Source organism: Tachyglossus aculeatus, chromosome 21 (assembly GCF_015852505.1).
Source record: "Tachyglossus aculeatus isolate mTacAcu1 chromosome 21, mTacAcu1.pri, whole genome shotgun sequence".
NCBI classification, from domain to species: Eukaryota; Metazoa; Chordata; class Mammalia; order Monotremata; family Tachyglossidae; genus Tachyglossus; species Tachyglossus aculeatus.
This window is the reverse complement of record NC_052086.1, coordinates 7994534-8018594: the sequence shown is the minus strand read 5'-3', so window position 1 is coordinate 8018594 and position 24061 is coordinate 7994534. Positions and strand designations below refer to the sequence as shown.

Below are 24061 nucleotides of genomic sequence, written 5' to 3'. Positions count from 1 at the left end.
TGTGCCAAGCACAGTACTAAGCGCAGGGGCAGATAGAAGCAAATTGGGTTGGACACAGTCCCTGTCCCACATGGGGCTCACAGTCTCAATCCCCATTTTAAAGATGAGGTAACTGAGGCCCATAGAAGTGAAGTGAGTTGCCCTAGGTCACCCGGCAGTCATGTAGCGGAGCCAGGATTAGAACCCATGACCTTCCGACTCCCAGGCCCGTGCTCTATCCAGTACGCCATGCTGCTTCTTATTTTACGCATTTCTGTTTTTAAGTTGACAAAGTAGTATCAGGTCATGGGCCCCAGAATTCAAAACTCGGTGAAGATCCGGGAGGTGAACAGGAAAAACAGAATCTCTTAGAAATGAGTCCGAAATGAGTTGTCCTATTCAGCAACTGGAAAACATTTTGAATATGTGGAAGAGGCACAATTTGAAATGACCTAGAAATAGTAGTAATAGTATTTATTAAACAACTACCATGTGCACAACACTGTATGACGAGTTAGGAGAGAATACACAGGTTGGAATTAGACTCAGTGGTCATTCCTAGGGTGGCTCACAATCAAAGACACCCCCCTGGGGATGGCTCAAAAGGGATCCTCGGGGTGAAGGAGGTGAAAAGAGGTGCCTTGGGTAACAGAAAAAGTGGTAATATGTTGGATACCTTAAGCTGTTTGTAATGGAGTTGTTTTAAAAATCAAAACACATAATTGCAGAGAAGGCACTAGATTGTGCCTAATCTAGAATTAGATTATTCTAAAACTCCTCTTTCCCCACATTATTGTTTTTCATACTCTCATATCTTTTTCCACCCTATTATTATTTTTTTTTTGGTGATAGCATGTCTTAAAGTGATTTGGAAAAATAGTGACCCTGAGAATTATCATTAATCTACTGAGTTGGTGAAGCTTTCTCATTCTAAACTTCCTTCTGAGGTCAGATCTCTGTCCTTCAAAGAGGAATATTTCAAGGAGATGGGAGTGTAGTGTTTTGGCTACAGTATTTCATTAAAGCTTGACTCTGGGAACAGCCCTTTCAGTTTTTAAGAGATTCAGCTGGGATCATGGGTTTCCTCAGTCAGAATTTTTTTTTAATGATATTTGTTAAACGCTTACTATGTACCTGGTTCTGTACTAAGCCCTGGAGTATATACAAATAAGATGGACCCAGTCAGTGTTACACACAGGGCTCACATTCTTAATCCCCATTTTACACATGTGGGAACTGAGCCCCAGAGAAATGAAGCGACTTGCCCAAGGCCACACAGCAGGCAAGCAAGCAGAGCTGGAATTAGAACTCAGGTCCTTCTGACTCCCAACCTGGGCTCTTTCTGCTTGACCTCACTGCTTCTTGTCAAAATGGTGAAATATCCAGCCCAGTCTTTTTCAAAGATCCGTTGCCATTCTTTTAACTTACACACCTACATCAGGCCTAGGAAGAACACGGTGAAGTGGGTAATTGAACTGGTGAATTTCGCTGTGAGTCTGAAAGACTCCAGATTTGACTCCCTGTCCCTTCAAAGTCACTGAGTAATTGCCGTTCCCCGATTTCACTTCCTACTTTGTATCCGTTGGACATGCTTGCGATGGAAAAAGCGTTTGACTGAGGGCTGGGAGAGTCGAGTTCCAGGCTCAGCCCTACCATCGGGCCAGCCTTGTGATATTGGGCAGATGCTTCTCTTGCCTCGATTACATCATCCATACGATGGGCATAGTGGAATAGCTCTGTTGTGGGGATAAATGAGGTTAAAAGGTGCGAAATGCTCTGAGGGTCTCAAATTAATCTTGAGGTGATGCATCTATAATTGGCATTTTAAGGACAAATGTGAATTTTTAAAAAGGAACATGGTGGTGGCCCTGAAGGAACTGTCCATCCGTGGGGATTTCCGGACCACCGTGGAATATCTTATTAACCTACTAGAAACTGAAAGCTTCCAAGGCAACGACATTGACACTGGATGGCTGGATTACCTTATTGCAGAGAGGGTCCAGGTAAGACACGAGAACAATCTTCAGTCTGTCAATCTGTGGTATTTATATAGCATCCTATATGCAGAGTACTGGTACTAACTTTTTGGAGCGGACAATACATCAGAATCAATAGATGTTCATTCATTTGATCTTATTTATCGAGTTCTTATTGTGTGCAGAGCACTGTACTAAGCACTTGGGAGAGGACAGTACAAGTAGACACCTTCCCTGCCCACAATGAGCTCGTGGTCTAGAGAGGAAGATGAACATTAATGTACATAAATAAATTACAGATATATTCGGTTGTGCTGTGGGGATGGGAGGGAGGATGAATGAAGGGAACAAGACAGGGTGAATTAGAAGGGAGTGGGAGAAGAGAGGAGGGTTTAGTCAGGGAAGGCTACTTGGAGGAGCTATGCCTTCAATACGGCCTTGAAGTGGGGGAGAGCAATTACCTGTCCGATTTTGAGGAGGGAGGACATTACAGGCCAAAGGTAGGATATGGGGTAGAGGTCGGTGGTTAGATAGATGAGATCGAGGTACAGTGAGAATGTTAGCACCGGAGGAATGAAGTGCCTGGGCTGAGTTGTTGTAGGAGAGTAGTGAGGTGAGGTAGGAGGGGGCAAGATGATTGAATTCCCTAAAGCCAATGGTGGGGAGTTTTTTGTTGATGCGGAGGTGGGTGGGCAAACACTGGAGTTTCTTGTGGAGCGGGGAGCATGGACTGAACGTTTTTACAGGAAATTGACCTGGGCAGCAGAGTGGAGTGTGGACTGCAGTGGGGAGAGACAGGAGGTTGGGAGGTCAGCAAAGAGGCTGATACAATAATCAAGGCGAGAAAGGATAAGTGCTTGCATTAATATGGTAGCAGTTTGGGTGGAGAGGAAAGGGCGGATTTCAGACATGTTCTCTGCCCACAAGGCATTACAGTGCAGGCCCTGTTGGCTGTTTTTGCTGGATTTGCTCTCTACCCGACCACGGTCGCCTCGTGCACTGAAAAAGAAATTTGTTCCTAGGCCGAGAAGCCAGACATCATGCTTGGGGTCGTTTGCGGTGCTTTGAATGTAGCCGATGCCTTGTTCAGGACCTGTATGACCGACTTTTTGCATTGCCTTGAAAGGTACTGTGTGCTATCGATTTGTCTTTTCCTATTAGCTAGGGGTTATAAGTGTCATTGTGCATCCTCTAAGTAAATTTCGGGGGCTAGTTTGCCAATGAACAATACTGATTATTGAGCGCTTTCTGCAGAACACTGTCCTAAGCACTTGGTAAAGGTCAGTGGCATTAGTAGATAGGAGCTTTGCCCTCAAGGAGGTAACAGTCCAACAGCTTGTAGGTAAAATGCAAAGAACAAAAAGATGTTTCCCTGTTTTTATTGGGTGAAAGGAGTGCTAGTTCTTGAGTGTGTTTCTGTCTGCAGATAATGCTAGTGAAAGCAAAAATAAAACAGCCCCTGACTCTTTAGCTTCCAGGTCTCCAGCTAGGGGCCAAGCCATCTTTCAGTCATTCATATTTATTAAAGGCCTACTGGAGGTAGAGCACTGTACTGAGCGCTTGGGAGAGTAAAATATATCAGTAACAACAGGCAAGGAATGTCTTGCAGTCTAGAGTCACAGCCTATGGTTACTTTCCACAAGATACAATGCTTGGTCCTATTTATACCAATATTGCAACTAGCTGTAGTTAGTGATTACCTTCCTTGTGCAGAAAATTGTCCTGAGCAGTTGGGAGAGTATTATGGGAAGGAGGCGCCTCAGTGAGGTGGTTGGATTTCTAGCCCTCTGTCATCCAGTTTTTGACCCTTGGGTCCCCTGGATTGCCCCCGAATCTTTTCATTCTCAAAACTGTCCAGTCCTATAGAAGATACTTATCACCCACCTCTGGTTGATTCAGCCTCAGAACTGATCACTCACTCAAGAATCTCTTTAGGACATTCCAGAGAGGGAAAGGTCAGGATCAGGATTTTGAGGTTAACGGAATAAAGGTAAGTCCCTGTGGTTGACTTTTTTTGCTTGGGGATGCTGTCTGCCTTCTTGTCTTCCAGGGGCCAGGTTCTCCCAGCAGCATCTCTGTTAAACATTGTCGATGTAGAGCTTATTTATGGTGGCGTCAAGTATACTCTCAAGGTAAATACTACCTGAGGTTCTCCCCCTACGTGCTGGGAGTTGGAAAAAAGAGAGGAAATTGTAAAGCTCAAAATCTAGGTGCTTGGAAAGTACAGCAAAAAGAAATGACATATGAATAATAGTAATAAGAATTGTGGTATTTAAGTGCTTACTATGTGCCAGGCACTGTATTAAGCACTGGGGTGGATGCAAGCAAATTGGGTTGGACACAGTCCCTGTCCCAAAAGGAGCCCACAGTCTTAATTGTCATTTTCCAGATGAGGTAACTGAGGCCCAGAGAAGTGAAGTGACTCACCCAAGGTCACACAACAGACAAGTGATGGAGTCAGGATTAGAACCCAGGTCTTTCTGATTCCCAGGCCCATGCCATATCCATTGGGCCATGCTGCTTCTCATACTAGGCCATGCTGACAGGAACTATGTCCAACCTGATTAGCTTATATTGACCCCAGTGTTTGCAGCGCCTGGAACATAGGAAATGCGAAACAAATACCATTTAAAAGAAAAAAAAAAAAAGAAATAGATATACTATCCCCGTCCTCCAGGAGCTGTAGTCCAGCTGGGGGCTCAGGGGTCTTATTGGGGTTATTCCTTGAGACACATTTCCCCAGGTGCCCTGGCAATGAATCAAGCTCTGCAGAGATTTTGGGGAGCAGAGCTGGGAAACCCAGGTCTTAACTAGTACCATACAAGTACCGTCATCATTATTAGTATTATCAACTAGTAGGTGAAGGGTGAAAAACGGATCTCTGGAGGAATGATGAACAGGACCGCTTCTGCGGAGACGGCATCCTGCCATTGTAACATCGCGTGCCAAACTTTCTCCGCAGGTGGCCCGTCAGTCTCTCACTATGTTTGTTCTCATAATGAACGACGGTCACATCGAGATAGATGCTCACAGGCTGAATGACGGGGGATTGCTCCTGTCGTATGACGGGAACAGTTACACCACGTACATGAAAGAAGAAATCGATAGGTAGGTCTTTTGTCTTTTTGAAATGGTCCCTGTAAAACGCTTACTATCTTCCAGGCACTGTTCTAAGCACTGGGGTAGATACAAGATAATCAGGTAGGAGATACATCCTGTCTTACTTGGGGCTCATAGTATTAATCCCCATTTTATAGAGGAGGGAACTGAGTCACAGAGAAGTGAAGTGTCTTGCCCAAGGTCACATGGCAGACAAGTGGCAGAGCTGAGATTAGAACCCACGTCCTCCTGACTCCCAGGCCTGTGCTCTGTCTGCTAAACCACGCTGCTTCTTGTGGCCTTAATCCCCATTTTACAGATAACTGAGGCTTAGTTATCAAGCAGTCGTATCTTTGAGTGCTTACTGTGTGCAGAGCACTGTACTAAGTGCTTGGAAAGTACAATTCAGCAATAAAGCACAGCCCTAACTGCTTGGGAAAGTACAACAGAGACACACACCCAGTACCTCCCCCTTGTCAATCAGTGTCATATTTATTGAGTGCTTTCTGTGTGCAGAGCACTGTACTAAGCACTTGGGAGAGTACCGAGTTGGTAGATTCCCTGGCCAGAATGAGCTGACAGTCTGCAGTGAGTTTATGGACTAGTGGATTTCTGTAAGGCCTCTTACCTAAAATGGATTGCATTATAGCCTTTGAAGACACAGTCACACACATGGATAAAATTATTCTGTCTTCAGAAAAGGCAGCCATAATTCATAATGTTCATCTGTCCAGATTCTGAATTGGAAGAGATCTCAGGGTTTCAGAAGGGTAGTTTTTGGGTTGTGGGTATGATTGAATTGACTGAGTTATGGAATGAGCCTTTGGACTCATTCCATAGAGGGTAGAGGAATCTGCTACACCTGGAATGAAGTGCCATTTTCTTCCCGAATAGTTCCCATGACCCAAATTCCATTTTAATATTTGATATTTCCAATTTTTATACTTTCAATTTTAAATTCTCCCCCATGCCACCACTGTAACGCCTGTAACTTTTTAACCTGAGAATTACCCAATACATTCATTCATTCAATTGTATTTATTGAGCGCTTACTGTGTGCAGAGCACTGTACTAAGTGCTTTGGAAGTACAAATCGGCAACATATAGAGACGGTCCCTATACAACAATGGGCTCACAGGCTAGAAGGGGGAGACAGACAACAAAACAAAACATGTAGACAGGTGTCAAAACCATCAGAATAAATAGAATTATAGCTATATGCACATCATTAATAAAATAGAGTAGTAAATATATACAACTAAAATAGAGTAATATATATGTACAAATATATACAAGTGCTGTGGTGGGGGAAGGAGGTTGGGCCGGGGGGCGATGGGGAGGAGGAGAGGAAAAAGGGGGCTCAGTCTGGGAAGGCCTCCTGGAGGAGTTGAGCTCTCAGTAGGGCTTTGAAGGGAGGAAGAGAATTAGCTTGGCAGATGTGTGGAGGGAGGGCATTCCAGGCCAGGGGAAGGACGTGGGCCGGGGGTCAACGGCAGGACGTGCAAGAACGAGGCCCAGTGAGGAGGTTAGCGGCGGCAGAGGAGCGGAGGTTGCGGGCTGGGTTGGAGAAGGAGAGAAGGGTGGTGAGATAGGAGGGGATGAGGTGAAGGATAGCCTTGAAGCCAAGAGTGAGGAGTTTTTGCTTGATTAGTAGTCACAGTGCCTTGTGACTCTGGTCCTCTAGGTCAAATACTAGCTTCAGAGGAGAAAAATCTCTTGAACCTTGAATCTTTGTTTGAGTCATTCCTCTCACTAGGGAACAGCATTACCAGATTCGGGGCTTTTATTTTTTTAAAATGGCATTTGTTGCTGTTAGAATAATAATAATGGTATTTTTTTAAGCATTTACTATGTGCCAGGCACTGTACTAAGTTCTGGGGTAGATCCAAGCTGATCAGGTTGGATACAATCCATGTCCCAAGTGGGGCTCACTGTCTTAATCCCCATTTTACAGGTGAGGGAACTGAGGCCCAGAGAAGTTAAATGACTTGCCCAAGGTCACACAGCAGATGAGTGGCGGAGCTGAATTGCCTGGAAGCATTTCCATGCTCTTCTCACTAACCAAAAGCATTCTGGCAGTCCTTTGCCAGCAAGTCAGAAGTTCTAATCCCCATTCTGCCACTTGTCTGCTGTGTGACTGTTGGCAAGTCACTTCACTTATCTGGACCTCAGTTACCTCACCTGGAAAATGGAGATTGAGACTGTGAGCCCCACGTGTATCCAACCCTATTTGCTTATATCCACCCCAGTGTTTAGTACAGTGCCTGGCACACAGTAAGCCCTTAATAAACACCATAACTATTATTATTACTTGCCAACCCTCTGTGGCATTGAATCAGGTTTGCTGACCTTGAATATTTTTAAAGGGATGAACACCATGATTCACGATGGACATGTGTGCCTCACTTTCTTCCCTGCCTGCAGTTATCGAATCACGATTGGCAACAAAACGTGCGTGTTTGAGAAAGAGAATGACCCGACGGTCCTGAGATCGCCTTCCGCTGGGAAACTGCTGCAGTACACGGTGGAGGATGGAGGCCATGTGGTGGCTGGGAACAGCTTTGCGGAGATAGAGGTGATCGGAGGGAGGAAGTTTGACTTGCTTTTTTATTCTGATATTTGAGGCGCTCACTGTGTGTCAGGCACTGCACTAAGCACTGGGGTAGATACAAGGTTGGACATGGTCCCTGTCCCACATGGGGCTCACCTTCTTTATCCCCATTTTACAGATGAGGGAACTGAGGCCTAGAGAAGAGAAGTGATTTGCCGGGATTAGAACCCAGGTCCTTCTGACACTCAGGCCTGGGCTCTACCCACTAAGCCATGTTGCTACTGGGGCGGAGTCTCTGTTGTTGGCCATTTGTTCATTGGCGCTTAGTGCTGGAGCACATTCTCTCCCTGACGTTGCATGGACAGGACAGTCAAACTCAATTTTGCTGATTTTCCAGTTTGCTGTCTTCTGGGCTTGGTGTGAGGAGGATCATTGCTAGATTCTGAGGAGCTCAGACGCATTGGCTTCTGAGGGGCTCCCCAATCTTAGGAGACAGTGGGGATTACTTAGAGGTGGCTGTGTGTGTGATTTGTGATCCATTCATCCTTTTGTGGAGAGAGAGAGATTTTGTGTGTGTGTGTGTGTGTGTGTGTGTGTTTTGGGTGGGCAAGGGCTGTATTTGTTAGTGGTCCATTGGCTTTTTTTTTGCTTTGTGGTGTTTAAGTACTTAAGCACTGGGGTAGATACAAGATAGTAGGTCAGTCAGTATTAATCAAGCACTTACTGTGTACAGAGGACTGTACTAAATGCTTGGGAGAGTACAATGCAACAATAAACAGACACATTCCCTGCCCACAACGCGCTTCCAGTCTGCCCCACATGGGGCTCATGGTATTAATCCCCATTTTACAGATGAGGTACCTGAGGCACAGACTTGAAGTATTTGGCCCAAGTTCACACAGGAGAAGAGAGGCAGAGCTGGGATTAGAACCCTGGTCCTCCGACTCCCAGGCCTGTGTTTTCCACTAGGCGGTTCTGCTTCTCAGAATTTGATCTGATCAAATTGTCCTTGCTGTGGCCCCGGTTGTGGAGGAAAACCGCAAAAATACACATGCCGGCACGGCCTCGTGGGGAAAGCCCAGGGCCGGAAGTCTGAAGACAAAGGTTCGAGTCACAGCTCTACCACTGGCCTACTGGGTGATCTTGGGCAAGTTGGTTGGCTTCTCTGTGCCTTGGTTTCCTCCTCTGTAAAATAGAGGCAAAGTGCCTTGCTCTCCCTCCCTCCCTCTTAAGATTGGGAACCCTATGAGGATCTGATTATTTTGTATCTGCCTCAGTGCTTGGCTCAAAGTAAGCATTTAATGCCATTAATAAATAAAATATCTAGCAAGATGAGTGAAGGATATAGAATCTGGCCTTTATTTCAGCTCTCTGAAATAAAGATATATCCAGAGTTATTAGGTAAGTGATTATTTTCCTTGTTCCTTTCCCTTTCACAAACACATGCAATAATAAAATATAGCAAGATGAGTGAAGGATATAGAACCTGGCTTTTATTTCAGTTCTCTGAAATAAAGACATATCCAGAGTTATTAGGTAAGTGATTCTTTTCCTTGTTCCTTTCCCTTTCACAAACACATGCAATAATAAAATTCATATAGCAAGGTAAGTGAAGGATATAGAATCTGGCTTTTCTTTCAGCTCTCTGAAAGACATATTCAGAGTTATTAGGTGATTCTTTTCCTCATTCCTTTCATAAACATGCAATGTCATATTTTCTTTAAGAGCTTAATATGTGCCAAGGACTCTTCTTGGTGCTGGAGGTAGATAGAAGGAAATCAGATGACATAAAGTCTCTGTCCCATATGGGACTCACAGTTTAAAGGAGGGCATACAGATATCTAACCCTCCATTTTACAGATGAGGAAACTGAGGTCCAGAGAAGCGAAGCGACTTGCCCAAGGTCACCCAGCAGAGGAGCAGCAAGACCTAATGGAAAGAGCATGGGTCTGGAAGTCCAGAGGACCTGGGTTCTAATCCCGGCTCTACCACTTGTCTGCTGTGTGACCATGGGCAAGTCACTTCACTTCTCTGGGCCACAGTGGCCTCATCTGTAAAAAGGGGATTTAAGACTGTGAGCCCCACGTGGGACAGGGGACTCTGTCCAACCTGATTAACTTGGAGAAGCAGCGTGGCCCAGTGGAAAGAGCCCAGGCTTTGGAGTCAGAGGTCATGGGTTCAAATCCTGGCTCCACCACTTGTCAGCTGTGTGACTTTGGGCAAGTCACTTCACTTCTCTGAGCCTCAGTGACCTCATCTGTAAAATGGGGATGAAGACTGTGAGCCCCCCGTGGGACAACCTGATCCCTTTGTAACCTCCCCAGCACTTAGAACAGTGCTTTGCACATAGTAAGCACTTAATAAATGCTATCATTATTATTATTATCTACCCCAGAGCTTAGAACCATGCTTGGCACAGAGTGAGTGCTCAACAAATACCATTATTGTTGTTGTTATTATTTTCTTCCTCTGCAAAACAGGTGATGAAAATGATCATGACCTTGAACGTCCAAGAAACCGGCCGGGTCCACTACATAAAGCGCCCTGGAGCGGTGCTGGAGGCAGGGTGCTCAGTGGCCAGACTGGAATTGGATGACCCATCCAAAGTCCACCCGGTAAGTCCTGTGGCTGCCACAATAATGGCTGTCATTTGCCTGCTTAGTCCCCTCCCCTCAAAGAATATCTCTGTGAAACATATATTGCCAATTTGATGCCTCAATCTGAATTCCTGTCTGAGAGTCTGAGAGTGTAACGTGTATAGTGCCTTTTATTCATTCATTCATTCAATCATATTTATTGAGCACTTACTGTGTGCAGAGCACTGTACTAAGCACTTGGGAAGTACAAGTCGGCAACATATAGAGACGGTCCCTACCCAACAACGGGCTTACAGTCTAGAATGGGGAGACAGACAACAAAACAAAAAACCCCAAAGCACTAAGTGTTGGTTAAATCATCCTTCCACCTGACGTTTTAAGTTCATTTACCCAGTAGTAGAAACTGTCAGTCGAAAATCAGCAGAGAACATCAGTAGGGAATTGGGAAATGAATGTGATTTATTCGTGACTCAGAAAAGCATCCTTAGAAAATGCATCATTTCTCGACTTTTCCAAAGAGACTAGGTGATGGAGAAAACCTTTCGATGGATTTCAGTTTGGTCATTCTCAGTTGGTTTTGGTGTAAGCTCCCTCTAGACAGGGGACACTTTTGTGATTCTGTTGTATTTGTCCCAGTGCTCCATTCAGTGGCCTGCAGTCATTAGGCATGAGGTGAATACCATTAATCAGTGGTATTTATATCATTAATGGTATTTATGGTATGGTAATTAGTGATATTTATACCAATAAATGGTATTTATCGAGCACTTACTGTGTGCAGAGCACTGTCCTGACCACTTGGGAAGAGTACAGTATAACCGAGTTGGTAGACACGTTCCCTGCCCACATCGAATTTACAGTCTAGAGGGCGAGCTTAAGTCAGTACTGTTAGGAATCGGGTTTTTTTTCCTTTCCTAAGTGTTTACTTGGTGTGCCTGTTTGAAATTGGCCAGTGCAGTCTAAGGAGTGACTTGCCTAACTGTTCGATTACATCCAACTTGTCTTTTCTCTCTCGTATTTCCCAACAGGCTGAACCATTCACAGGAAACCTCCCTGCCCAGCAAACCTTGCCTATTATGGGGGAGAAATTGCACCAGGTTTTCCACAATGTGCTAGAGAATCTGACCAACGTCATGAATGGCTACTGCTTGCCAGAACCTATTTTCAGTGCAAAGGTGAAGAGCATGTCTCTGAAATAGCATTAGCAACTAGAGAGCCAAGAGATTCGAATGGATTGGACCCTAGGGTCTTGCTCAAATAAGGGGTAGAACAAAGCTTATGGAGCCATTATCACCTCATGATATACCTTAGTAAAATAACATCCTTTAAGTCCGTCACAAAAAAAACAAACACTTCTTCCGTGAATCATCAGAACTGACCTTTTGGTAACATCTTAAATTTTTGATTATCAGAGCCTTTGTAACGTTTTGGTTTGTTGTTTGTTTTTTTTTCAGTGCAGTAAGGGTGCTCTGAGGCATATGGTCGAGAAGCAGTGTAGCCTAATGGAAAGAGCCCAGGCCTGGGAGTCGGAGGACCTAATCCCAGTTCTGTCAGTTGCTTGCTGTGTGACCTTGGGCAAGTCACTTAATGTCTCTGTCCCTCGGTTACCTCATCTTTAAAATGGAGATTAAATCCTCCTCCCTCCCACTTAGACTGCAAGCCCCGTGTGGGACAGAGACTGGGTCCAACCTGCTAAACGCATACCATCCCTAGCGCTTAGAACAGTGCTAGGCACATAGTAAAAAATGGCTTAATGCTTAGGACAGTGCTTGGCACATAGTAAGCTCTCAACAGATACCGTTTTTTTTTTTATTTAAGTGGCTTAATTAGAAGCAGCATGGCATAGTGGATAGAGCCCGGGCCTGGAAGTCAGAAGGTCATGGGTTCTAATCCTGGCTCTGCCACTTGCCTGCTGTGTGACCTTGGGCAAGTCACTTCACTTCTGTTTGCCTCAGTTTCCTCATCTGTAAAACAGGGATTGATTGTGAGCACCATATGGAACAAGGACTGTGTGCAACGTGATTTGCTTGTATCCACCCCAGCGCTTAGTATGGTGCCTGGCAGACAGTAAGCACTTAACAAACCCCAGAGTTATGATAAATGAAAGGATCTTACAGACACGATAAAGCCCGACCGACAAGGGTGAGGAAATGGTATTCTTTGCCCCCGTCAGATCAAGGAATGGGTGTCCAAGCTGCTAGTGACTCTGCGGGACCCTTCCTTGCCCCTCCTGGAGCTGCAGGAGATTATGACCAGCGTGTCCGGCCGGATCCCGCCCTCCGTGGAGAAGTCGGTCCGCAAAGTGATGGCCCAGTACGCGAGTAACATCACCTCTGTGCTCTGCCAGTTCCCCAGCCAACAGGTAAAAGTGGCACCAGGGGAAAGTCTCATCGCCGTTCTGAGTTGGGAGGCAGCGTGGACCTGGGTTCTAATCCTGGCTCCCCCACTTGTCTGCTGGGTGGCCTTGGGCAGGTCACTTCACTTCTCTGGGCCTCAGTTACCTCTTCTGGAATGGGGATTAAGACTGTGAGCCCCATGTGGGTAAGCTCGTGGTGGGCAGGGAATGTGTCTGTTAATTGTTGTATTATACTTTCCCAAGCACTTAGTGCTCTGTACTCAGTAAATACGATTGACTGGCATGGACTGTTTCCAATCCAGTTAGCTTGCATCTACCCTGGTGCTTAGTGCAGTGCCTGGCACATAGTAACACCTACCAGATATCACTGTTATTATTATTGTTGAACCCTCAATCTTGAGGTTCACCTGATGACTTTTTCATCCCCTTTGGACTCCCTGATGCCCTTTGGGTCTGCCTCCTCTTTTTTAATAGCTTAAGATGGAGTGGGTCAGGATGCTAGGAAAGTGGAACCCCATTTATTCCTCTTCGATGGTGAAATTCAGGGCAGACGGGCCTGGGCATTCATCAGAGAGGCTCTGGAGACTTAAAACTGGTCTGAAATGAAGCTTGGAAAAGATGCTCTATGAACCTGTCTGTCATTTATTTACTTTAATATCCATGTCCACCTTTAGACTGCAAGCAGGCAGGTAACAGACCATTCAACTCTATTGTATCCTTCTCTCCCAGGCGCTTAGTACAGTGCTCTGCACACAGTAAACACTCAAAAATGCCATTGATTTAGGCATTAAGTGGTAAGCTCTTTGAGGGCAGGGAATGTGGAACTTGTTTTGTAAGCTAATTATGGGCAGGGAGCATGTCTGCTAATTCTGTCATACTCTTCCAAGTGCTTGGTACAGTGCTTTGCACATAGTAAGTGCTCAATAAACACCATTAGTTGATTCATTTGCACTCTCACAGCACTTACTACAGTGTTTCATAACCAGTAAGCACCCTATCAGTGCTGCGGTTAGTATTTTTATGTCACCCCAGATTACTTGCTTACTAAGAGCCTAATGCCTTTTTTTTCGCTCCTGGTTTTAGATAGCAAATGTGTTGGACTGCCATGCTGCCACCTTGCAGCGGAAGGCGGATAGAGAAGTTTTCTTCATGAACACACAAAGCATTGTGCAGCTTGTCCAGAGGTAAATCTGGGGGTCCCTCGAATAGGAGAGTTAAACAAAAGGAAGCAAATTTAGCTCCCTTTTGCAAATTGCACCCATATTCCACCTTGTCTTTCAGTGGTCTTGTCTACCCCAAGCCAGTTAATATAACAATCATTGGCGAAATACTTGAAAAGGCTTATGTGCTTCTATGCATTGAATCACTAATCATACTATCAGCTGAATGCTTTCCCTTATCAAAATCGTTTAAAGTAGAGAAGCAGCGTATTCTAGTGGGAAGAACCCAGGCATGGGAGTCAGAGGACCAGGATCCTAATTCCGGCTCTGCCGATTGTCCATTGTATGACCTTGAGCAAGTCACTTCACTTCTTCGTGCCTCAGTTCTCCTGTTCTCCCTTCCGCTTAAACCTCGAGCCCCTTGAGGGACAGGAACTGTGTCCGAAATAATTAATTTGTATCTACCGCAGTACTTAGAATAGTGTTTGACACACAGTGGGTTCTTAACACCCTTTAAAAAAAAATCAGGACAGAAATCGGAGTCTCCTGGGATCGTTCTATTGGGTATTTTTATTTTAATGTAATCATAAAACTCCAACTTAACAGTACTTTGTGACCATTTAACAGTGCCTGCATTCATTTCTCCCCAGATACCGCAGTGGAACACGTGGCTATATGACAGCAGTGGTCTTGGAGTTATTAAGAAAATACTTACACGTTGAACATAATTTTCAACAAGGCAAGACCCGTAAAATTCCTGTCTGGAGAGAATCCAGCAGCAGGTCGCCGATTCGCAGTCTGACTCTATGCCCTTTCCTGTCTTTGTAGCGCACTATGACAAGTGTGTCATCAACCTCAGGGAACAGTTCAAGCCAGATATGTCCCAAGTGCTGGACTGTATTTTCTCACACGCCCAAGTGGCCAAGAAAAATCTGCTGGTGACCATGTTAATTGTAAGTTGACAAATCATTTCCTTTTGGATGTCAATAGCTGTATGTCCATCTCTCCCCCATTAGAGTGTAAGTTCTTTTGTAATCTGGGTCGTTTCTTTACTTTGTTCTTCCCAGGCGCCTCGTACTGTGCACTGTGCCCAGTGGGTGCTCCATAAATACTGCTACTCTTACTACTAAGAGAAGTGGTAATGGAAATAATAATAATAATGGCATTTGTTAAGCATTTACTATGTACAAAGCACTGTTCTAAGCACTGGGGAGGTTACAAGGTGTTCAGGTTGTCCCACAGGGGGCTCACAGTCTTCATCCCCATTTTGCAAACGAGATAACTGAGGCACAGAAAAGTTAAATGACTTGCCCAAAGTCACACAGCTGACAATTGGCAGAGCCAGGATTTGAACCCATGACCTCTGACTCCAAAGCCCGTGCCCTTTCCAATGAGCCATGCTGCTTTGCTGGCTGTGAAAGAGCACAGACCTGGGGGACAGAGGACCTGGGTTCTAATACTGACCCCACCTCTTGTGTGCTGTGTGACCTTGGACTAGTCACTTCAGTGCTCTGTGCCTCAGTTCCCTCATCTGTAAAATGGGGATTAAGATTGTGAGCCCCACGTGGGACAGGGACTGGGTCCAACCTGAATGTCTTGTACCTATCCCAGCAGTTAGTACGGTGCCTGGCACATGGTAAGCCCTTAAAAAAATTCCATTTAAAAAATGCCATAAGGCCGGGAAGCCTAACGGAAAGAGCACGGGCCTGGGAGTCGGGAGAATTGAGTCGTAGTCGCAGCTCTGCTGCTGGACTGCTCTGTGATCTTGAGCAGGTTGCATCTTCTCAGCGCCTCATTGTGCTCACCCGTAAACTGGGGAGAAAATACCCATTCTCCTTCCCGCTTAGATTGCGAGCCCCATGTGGGACAGGGACTGGGGCCGATCTAATTTTCTCACATTTATCTCAGCACTTAGCATGTAAGTGTTTAATAAATACCATGACTGTGATGATTATTAAAAGAGAAACCATGTGGCCTAGTGGAGAGAGCACCGGTCTGGGAGATTGGAGGACCTGGGCTCTAATGCCAGCTGCCAAATGCTTGCTGTGTGACACTGAGCAAGTGACTTAACTTCTTTCAGCCTCTGTTTCCCTAACTGTACCTGTTCTCCCTCCTATTTGGACCATGTGGGGTAGGGCCTGTGTCTGACCTAATTAACTTGTACCTAACTCAGTGCTTAGAACAGTGTTTAAACACATAATAAGCACTTAGCAAATACCATTTTAAAAAAGAGGTATTATGTTTAAACAGTTCTGGTGAATGACCCCTTTTTCAGTGCCCTCTGAGAGGGGTCAGTCCATCAGTAGTATTTATTCAGTGCCTTTAGTGTGCAGTGCACTGTACTAAGTGTTTGGGAGAGTATAATAGGCCTCAGCCCTCCAGTTTTTCCTTATATCAGCATGCATGATATCCCATTCGTTGTTACTGTTCCTCAGAACCTTATTGAAGTTAAGATTGGACATTTAATGGTTCTGTGATACTGTGCTGGGAAACATAATAATATTTATTCAGTCGTATTTATTGAGCACTTACCATGCACAAAGCACTGTACTAAATGCTTGGGAGAGTACAATATAATAACTGTGGTATTTGTTAAATGCTTACGATGTTCCAGGCTCTGTACTAGGCGTTGGGATATATACAAGATAATTGGTTTGGACACAGTCCCTGTCCCACATAGGGCTCACAGTCTTAATCCCCATTTCACAGAGGAGGGAACTGAGCCACAGAGAAGTGAATGGCTAGCCCAAGGTCACCCAGCAGTCAAGTGGCAGAGCTGGGATTAGAAGCTAGGTCCTCTGACTTCCAACCCTTTTGTTTTTCCACTGGGCCTCCCCATTTCCTTCCCTACATCATCAACTACGCACTTGGGGCTGTAAACCACTAAGCACCAACTTAATCACCTTGGGCAAGTCACTTAATTTCTCTGGACCTCACTTTTTCCACCTGCAGAATGACATTTCAATCCCTGTTTGCCCTTCTACTTAGAATCTGAGCCCGATGTGGAACAGGGACTGTATCCGGCCTGGTTAAATTGTATCTATCCAGAGCACAGAATAGTGCTTGACACATAGTAAGCGCTTAACAAATGGCATTAAAAAAAAAAGAAGCCCTACCCCTTCTCCCCAAGGAACTTACATACATGGGAAGCAGCATGATCTAGGGGAAAGAGCACGGGCTTGGGAGTCAGAGGACATGGATTCTAATCCCAGCTCTGCCGCGTGTCTGCTGTGTAATCTTGGGCAAGTCTCTTCTCTTCTCTGTGCCTCAGTTCTCCCATCTGGAAGATGGGGATTAAGACTGTGAGCCCCATCTGGAACAGGGACTGTGTCCAACCTGATTACATAGTATCTACACCAGCGTGTAGAACAGTGCTTGGCACATGGTAACCACTTAACAAATACCACAATTATTATTATTATCGTCACATAACTTTATACCTCGTTGTCTCTCTGGTCCGTAATTTATTTTAGTGTCTGTCTCCCCCGACCAGCTGGTAGATTCCTGAGGGTTGGGATCTTGTCTGTTAATTTAACTGTGCCCTCCCGGGCACTTAGAACTAAACAGGCACTGGCTAGTTACCTACCAATGGATTGCTGAGCCTATGGTTTCGCTTCATCCACCTCAACCAAGCTGTGTTATCGTGTCCAGGATGAGTAAGTGTTTTGGGGTAGGGATGCTTGGTAGGTTCCTTTGTGGGAAGAAAAGCTAACCCGAGATTTGTTTTCCCGCCCCAAGGATGAGCTGTGTGGCCCTGATCCCACACTGACCGACGAGCTGCTGGCCATTCTCAATGAGCTCACCCAACTCAGCAAGACCGAACACTCCAAGGTGGCCCTCAGAGCCAGGCAGGTAAGTACTTGCTCCCTTTGTTCTCTCCGCCCCCCAGTCCCGCAACATCTTATTTATTTCTATTCGTATCTGTCTCTCTCTATCTCTAGACTGTCAGCTCACTGTGGGCCAGGAATGTGTCTGTTTATATTTGTTGCTGAATTGTTCTTCCCCAGTGCTTAGTACAGTGCTCTGCACACAGTAAGCGCTCAATAAATACGATTGAATGAATGAATGAATTGTCGCAGTTGACTCTCCAAAGCGTTTAATGCATGGTGGAGTATTTGGGAATCAGAATCAGAAGGTCATGGGTCCTAATCCTACCTCTGCTACTTATCGGCTGTGTGGCCTTGGGCAAGTCATTTCACTTCTCTGGGCCTCAGTTGTTATCTGTAAAATGGGAATTGACTATAAGCCCTGTGTGGGACAGAGACTGTGTCCAACCTGATGAGCTTGAACCTACTCCAGTGCATCTTACAGTGCCTGGAACATACTAAGCACTTAACACATACCCAAAACATTATTATTACAGTGTTCTGCACATATTAAGTACTCAATCAATACAGTTGACTGAAGGAGTGAATATTGATCTTTGGGTCTCCAAGTGCCCTGGGCTTCCAGATTCCCCACTGCTCTTCCCACTCTTTTCCCACCATTTAGGAGATGGCTTTGTTTTTCCTTCCTCATTTTGTGTTTTCACTTTTCCTCTAGTTTCCACAGTAAAGTAGACAAGAGCCTCCTGACCCTTACTAAGACCCTCTGAGTACCATACTTGGCATTGGTGTTTTTTATTTTTTGGTTGATTTTTAAGTGGTACTCATTAAGTGCTATGTGCCAAGCACCATGGTAATTACTGGGGTAGATACAAGATAACGTATTAGACCTGGTCCCTATCCCACATGGGGCTCACAGTCTTAACCCCCATTTTACAGCTGAGGTAACTGAGGCACAGAGAAGTGAAGTGACTTGCCCAGAGTCACACAGCTGACAAGTGGCGGAGCTGGGATTAGAACCCACGACCCCTGAATCCCAAGCTCTTTCCAGTAAGCCACGCTGCCTCTCTACATTCTCCACCTTCCTACAAAAACAAGTCCAGCTCCTTGTTTGGCTGGCGGTAGGACATACCTTTCCCATCTTCACTGTTTGTCAGCACAAGCGACCAGAGGCTAGAAACGGTGCCCAACTGAATCATCACGGCCAAAGCGCACAAGAGATTCTCGGGTAAAGTCTGCTGTCAGTGGAACCACCTTCAACCTGAAAGACACCCCTATTATTTTTCCTCCCCCTGCAGGTTTTGATAGCTTCTCACCTTCCTTCCTACGAATTAAGGCACAACCAGGTGGAGTCTATCTTCCTTTCTGCCATCGACTTATACGGACACCAGTTTTGCCCCGACAACCTGAAGGTACGTACGGCGCTTCTTGCTTAGCACTGGGGTAGATACAAGATAATCACGGCCCTCGTGGGGCTCACGGTCTAAGTTGAAGGGAGAACAGCTATTGAATTCCCATTTTGGGGATGGGGGACCTGAGGCACAGAGAAGCTAAGTGACTTGCACAAAGCCCTACAGCAGACAAGTGGCGGAGCTGGAATTAGAACCCAGGTCCTCTGGCTCCCAGGCCTGTGTCCTTTCCACTAGACCACACTGCTTTTCTGTTTGACAGTCAGGGGACCGCAAACCTGCCTAAACTAGCTGATTGGGAGGAATGCGATTAGAATTCAGGGTTGGGGTTTGAACACAGAAATTCAAGGGGGAAAAGAAGAATGGTTTGGGGGTGACTGGGATAAAGATATGGGTAACAATCAGAACTCTAGAGACGTGAGGTGGGGAAATGAGATGAATTTATGGCTTGAGGGAATGAGGGACTGTAAGCCCCTCGAAGGCAGGTATCGTGTCTACCAACTATTGAACCGTACTCTCCCAAGTGCTTAGAGCAGTGCTGAGTGCATGGTAAGTACTCAGTAAATACCACTGATTAAATTGGAAGTGTTTGGGAAAACACCGTTCCAGCAAGAGTCTCCTGGAGAAAATAAGAATCTTATACAGCCTGCTGGGCACTAGTAGCTTTTACCTGAGTGACTTTGATGGGGGCCATCAGTTGCCATTCCAAAGGCAGTGTTCAATCATAAATGAATCCATCCATGGTATTTATTGAGCACTGACTGCGTGCAGAACACTGTACTAAGCACTAAAGCCCACAGCCAACCTCTCCACTCGGCTCCACTCTTCCTGTAGATTTAGTTGCTTGCTTACACTTCCAACAGAGGTGAGGGTTTTTTCCCATTCTCTTGTCCATTTTAGAAATTGATCCTGTCTGAAACGACCATCTTTGATGTCCTGCCCATGTTTTTCTACCACGTTAACCCTGTGGTCTGCATGGCTTCCTTGGAGGTAAGTGGGGGAAGGAGAATCTTGGGAAGCAGCCCGACCCAAAACTGGAATCCAAGAATCCCGAGTGGGCCATATCCCTCCTCTCCCGACGCTTCCGGTGAGCAATATCGGCTCCCAAGAGAGATCTTTGCATGGGAGAAAGCAGGACTGACGTCTTTATTAGTTCACAAGAACCAAGCGCTTCACTCCACCGTGCTCTCCCGTGGATCACTCTGGAATGAGAAAAGGCCTCCTCTTATTTCTTTACTGTCAAGACTCAAGATCTCTGTTGTTTAGTCCATCAATAGTATGCATTGAGCATTTACTGTGTGCAGAGCACTATACTAAGCGCTTGGAAGAGTACAATGTAACAATACAACAGATGCAGTCCCTGCCCACAATGAGCTTACAGTCTAAAGGGGGAGATGGACATTAATAGAAATAAATTACAGATATAATAAATTACAGATAAAATAATTAGATAAAATAAAAAAGATAAAATAAATAATTACAGATAAAATAATTACAGATTAAGTAATTCGGTAAAATAAAAAAATAAGGATAAAATTATTACAGATAAAAAACACAAAATAATTACAGATAAAATAATTACAAATAAACAAATTAGATAAAATAAAAAACAGATAAAATAATTACAGATTAAAAAATTAGATAAAATGATTACAGACAAAATGAAAAATACAGATAAAATGAAAAATTACATATAGAATAAATTACAGATAAAAATAAAAGCATTACAGCCCCCAGTGGACTCGGTTCCCTCCCTGGCAGTAGGATGCAACGTTGAAGGCCGCTAAATCCATTTTACTTTGTGGGCCCAGGGTCATGTCTGATTTATCCTCTGTTGCCCAGTTTTCAGAACAGCTTAGACGCCTCATTAAAGTCATCCAAAAAGGAGTGAAATGTTCATGAGGAGGCTTTGTTGAGCAACTCCAAGGCCCAGGATGAGAAATCTCTCTGGCTCCTCCAGTTTCCCATCCTCACCCGTTTCAGCTCTGAGAGAACAGCTCTCGTCCTCAGACCCCTCTCTGTGTTTCCTCCACCCCAGAGTCTCAGAGCAACGTCTGGTTTTTAAGGTGGGAGGTAGAGCCGAGGGCGAGCCCACACAACAGATGGGTCTTGTTCTCCCGCCTTAGGTATACGTCCGGAGAGGGTACATCGCCTACGAGTTAACCAGCCTGCAGCACCGGAAACTCCCAGATGGCACCTGCGTGGTAGAATTCCAGTTCATGTTGCCTTCATCTCATCCAAACCGGTACGAAATGGTCCGTCCCCTTTCCCCCGTCTTACTGCCCTGTGGTCAGTGATGAGACCCGAAATGATTCTTCCTCTTTTTGTTTTTCTCCTTTACCAGTGACTGCAGCGGTAGCTAGAGAACGGGAGTAGAGAGGAATCATGGGAAGTGTTCCCAAAGCTCTAGTCTACACCATTTTTGTTTGCTGTAAGGGGGTTATGCCTGGTGGTCAGTGATGAGGCCCAGAACAATACTTTTTTTCTTCCTCAGTGACTACAGTGGTACCTAGAGAAGGGGAGTAGAGAGGAATCAAGGGAAATGTCCCCAGAGCTCTAGTCAGTGCCAATTTTGTTTGCTGTGTGGAGGTTCCGCAACTGGATATGCCCTCTCTGGAAAACGTTTCATTCATTGGCCTACCTATGAGAAGCAGCATGGCTCAGTGGAAAGAGCACGAGCTTTGGAGTCAGAGGTCATGGATTCAAATTCCGGCTCTGCCACTTGTCAGCTGTGTGACTTTGGGCATATTACTTAACTTCTCTGTGCCTGTTACCTCATCTGTAAAATGGGGATTAAGATTATGAGCCCCACATGGGACAACCTGATCACCTTGTATCCTCCCCAGCTCTTAGAACAGTGCTTTGTACATAGTAAGTGCTTAACAAATGCCATCATTATTATCATTTTTATTTACCTAGTGTAACAGCCATGTGTTCTGCTGAATCGGTCGTGACAAAACCAAGTGAATTGTGGTCAGGGAATGTGTTTGTTATATTGTTGTGTTGCACCCTTCCAAGCACTTAGTACAGTGCCCTGCACACAGTAAGCACTCAATACAATTGATTGATTGAATTGCCTTGTCCATTGCCTCCTTGCTGACTTGACGTTAACCACCATCTCAGAAGAATTACTGTTTTATTATCCAACCGTCTTATTTCAGAGCCCACCACCCCACGCGATTGAGATAGAGTGCAGAATCACCTTCCTCTTTGAGCCTGAACAGCATTCACATTTTCTAGGGATTTGAGATGAATTTTCTGGTCTATGTCCTCCTTCCTTATGTTGCCAGTTACTGTCAGAGGCTCCTAAGTGTCTGGCTGGTGACTGTCTTTAGGGCTCTGATCCCTGCCCCCAGTTTTGGGGACTCGGTTTGTTCTTTGGCAAGTCACTTTGCCCTTCCTTGAAAGGTTAATGACTCCTCGAGGCCTATGGAAGTTTTCATGAGTCTCTCCTTCCCCCTCATTTTTTGAGAGGAAAAAATGCAGCTGATTTCAATACTGGAAAGCTGAATGTTTTTGATTTCCCTAAATGTGTATAGGAGGAAGGGGAGCTGGAGTGGTTGTGGTCTGAAGCTTATTCTCGGCTCTATCATTGCAGTATAGAGTGTGGCATCTTTATCAGGATGCTAATGCCATTCTGCAGTCCCTCCCATTGCCATGGTAATAATAATAATGTATTGGTAAAGTCCTTGCTACGTACTAATCGCTGGGGTAGATACAAGAAAATCAGGTCGGACACGGTCCCTGACCCATATGGAGCTCACAATGCAAACGGAAGAGAGAATGGGTACTGAATCCCTATTTTATAAATGAGGAAACTGAGGACCAGAGAAATTAAGCGACTTGGCCAAGGTGACAGAGCAGACAAATGATGAGCCAGGACTAGAATCCAGGTCCTTCTGACTCTCAGGCCTGGGTCAGCTCCTAGAGAGAATTGACTTGAAGTGTAATAACCAACTCCACTCCAGCCCAGAAAAAGGGGAGGAGGAGGAGTGGGTTGGGGGCTCAGGTATCAAGTATTTCAGAGCCTCCCGGGGAATTGGAGACCGGACGAAAGGTCAGAAGTGATTTCTGGTCAGGGAGAGGGTCTGGATTTAGTAGCGAGGGCATGTGGTGTGGAAGAAGCAGCAGGCCTGCCAGGCTAGGGGACAGGATGGCTCTGGGGCCGGCCAGCTGCAAGCTGAGCTCGCCAGGTATGCCTGGATGTGGGAGTTATTTTCATTGGGGCAACATGTCCAATGAGATAGTTGCACCCTAGACGACTTTCGGAGAAAGCATCTCATGGGTGGCTCGGGGCCTTTAAATCTTTTTTTCCACTTTTAAAGGCTTTAGAACCGTCTTTAAAAAGGCTCTGCTAGAGGTTTGACGGTTCCAGGGATTGCCATATTTGGTAAGCGCTTACTATGTACTGAGCACTGGGGCAGATACAGGATAATCAGATCCCACATGAGGCTCACAGGCTAAGTAGGAGGGAGAACAAATATGGAACGCCCGCTTTACCGATGAGGGAACTGAGGCACTGAGAAGTGAAGTGACCAAGGTCCCACAGCAGACACATCGGGGAGCCGGGATTAGAACAGGTCCTCTGACTCCCAGGCTTGGGATCTATCCAATAGGCCCCACTGCTTCTCTGACTGACCCGGTGCTGGGGACTGAATTGGGTTTCAGAGGGTCAGGTGACTTCAGCTAGCAGGGTTCTTTCCGGAGTTGTATTGCCGAGCGCCCCGCTCCCAAGCACTCAGTACCATGGTCTGCACTTGATAAATAGGATGGATGGATTGATTGGGTGCTCCCGGGCGACTTGCTAGTGTTGCCTCCACAGGATGCACATCCCCATCAGCGTGATCAACCCTGACCTGGTCCGGCACAGCACCGAGCTCTTCATGGACAGCGGTTTCTCCCCACTGTGTCAGAGGATGGGAGCCATGGTCGCCTTCACAAAATTCGAGGATTTTACCAGGTACCCCCACCGTGGCGTATTAGGTCTCCCTCTGAGAAATGTGGGCAGTGGGCTCTGAGCCTGGCCGGTTGGGATGAGGACAGCCCCTCCCTCCCTTCCCCCCGACAATCCTCCTCTTCCCACCACGAGGACGTCACGGAAAATCTTCCT

At 45.7% G+C, this 24061-nt stretch overlaps 1 protein-coding gene across 1 annotated transcript in view; it reads left to right on the top strand.

Moving 5' to 3' along the window:
- Nucleotides 1–24061, top strand: part of ACACB (acetyl-CoA carboxylase beta) — an 89615-nt gene that overhangs the window by 34545 nt on the left and 31009 nt on the right. The window contains exons 15-30 of the mRNA XM_038762529.1: nucleotides 1832–1982; nucleotides 2978–3081; nucleotides 4006–4087; nucleotides 4918–5063; nucleotides 7479–7629; nucleotides 10086–10220; nucleotides 11231–11377; nucleotides 12376–12564; nucleotides 13642–13742; nucleotides 14369–14457; nucleotides 14547–14671; nucleotides 17457–17570; nucleotides 18841–18954; nucleotides 19852–19941; nucleotides 21078–21196; nucleotides 23774–23911. Coding sequence (XP_038618457.1) covers nucleotides 1832–1982; nucleotides 2978–3081; nucleotides 4006–4087; nucleotides 4918–5063; nucleotides 7479–7629; nucleotides 10086–10220; nucleotides 11231–11377; nucleotides 12376–12564; nucleotides 13642–13742; nucleotides 14369–14457; nucleotides 14547–14671; nucleotides 17457–17570; nucleotides 18841–18954; nucleotides 19852–19941; nucleotides 21078–21196; nucleotides 23774–23911 — 1995 coding nt within the window. The remainder of the gene's footprint in view (nucleotides 1–1831; nucleotides 1983–2977; nucleotides 3082–4005; nucleotides 4088–4917; nucleotides 5064–7478; nucleotides 7630–10085; nucleotides 10221–11230; nucleotides 11378–12375; nucleotides 12565–13641; nucleotides 13743–14368; nucleotides 14458–14546; nucleotides 14672–17456; nucleotides 17571–18840; nucleotides 18955–19851; nucleotides 19942–21077; nucleotides 21197–23773; nucleotides 23912–24061) is intronic.